The sequence below is a fragment of the Monoraphidium neglectum genome (genome assembly GCF_000611645.1).
Source record: "Monoraphidium neglectum strain SAG 48.87 unplaced genomic scaffold scaffold05405, whole genome shotgun sequence".
Classification (NCBI taxonomy): domain Eukaryota; kingdom Viridiplantae; phylum Chlorophyta; class Chlorophyceae; order Sphaeropleales; family Selenastraceae; genus Monoraphidium; species Monoraphidium neglectum.
Genome location: NW_014008225.1, coordinates 2,642 through 3,732, shown reverse-complemented (window position 1 = coordinate 3,732; position 1,091 = coordinate 2,642). Strand labels below are relative to the sequence as shown.

Here is a 1,091-nt window from a genome sequence, read left to right as displayed (position 1 = left end):
GTGGTGGAGTGGTGGTGGTGGCAGTGACAGAGGGGTGGGGCGCGGGGAGAGTGGGGGGATGGCCATGGCCGAGCACCGTTTGGGCTTGGGGCGAGCGTTGTGATGACAAAGGGGGTTTGGGGGTGGTTGTGCGAGATGAGTGCCCCGTTGCATGCAGAAAGAAAACATACCAACACACACACACACATGCACACACACACACACACACTCACTCTCTTGCTCTCCCTCTCTCATGCCCCCTTTCATACTCTCCCGACCCCACCTGTGCCCGCTGTCTTTGAGGCACACAGCCTGCCCCCCCTGCACACACTCTGTTTCAGTGACACACAGAAACGCATCAACACACATACAGACATACTCACACATACACACACTCTCAAGACCCCCCCCACCTGTGCCCCCTGTCCTTGAGGCGCGTCATCATCTTGTCCAGCAGCTCAAGCTTACCACTGGCCGCGATCAGCTGCTGCCGCGCAGTGTCCTGGGGGAAGGGGGGGGGGGGGGAACACGGTTTGATTTGGGGGTCAGCAATGGGGGCGGAAGCGTGGAAAGGTTTTGAAGTCGGCACGGGCCTCCTGCAAAACGTACGCGGGCCAAAGCCAGGGCTACGGCTGGCAGGAGAAAATTGCGCTCTGCAGGCGCGGGAGCGGCATGTCGGCGCCTGTCGGCGCGCGCGCACGTGTGCGGTCGAGAGCCTGGGGGTCGCAGTGGCAGCAAGGGGGGCGGGCCAATGGCCACTGATGCCCGGTCAACAGGCGCATCGACCGCCACCCTGCTCGTCCCCTCCCTTTCCCCTGGCCTTCCTCCCAACGTTCAACCCAAAACACACCAAAGATACATACAAAAAGTACAAAACCCAAAAATCCCCCAAAAAACAGGCGCCCCACCTGCGCATTGACCTCCCCCACGGGCGGCATGCCGTTTGTGAAGAGGTAGGGGTGGTTGCAGCACTTTCGCAGCTCCATCACCTGGGGGGGGGGGTGGACGTGACGTCATGGTGATGTCATGGTGTCGTCACGGTGATGTCACGGTGATGTCATGGTGTTGTCAGGGTGACATCGCCGCACGAGGGGGAGCGGAGGGGGCGGGCG

At 61.5% G+C, this 1,091-nt stretch overlaps 1 protein-coding gene across 1 annotated transcript; it reads right to left on the bottom strand.

The window, feature by feature from the left end:
* Nucleotides 1-376: 376 nt before the first annotated feature.
* Nucleotides 377-965, bottom strand: MNEG_15526 (hypothetical protein; the record flags this gene model as incomplete). The annotated part of the gene is made up of 2 exons (XM_014036004.1): nucleotides 377-481; nucleotides 888-965. 2 exons carry the CDS (start codon nucleotides 963-965, stop codon nucleotides 377-379), a joined length of 183 nt encoding a protein of 60 aa, XP_013891458.1.
* Nucleotides 966-1,091: the final 126 nt, after the last annotated feature.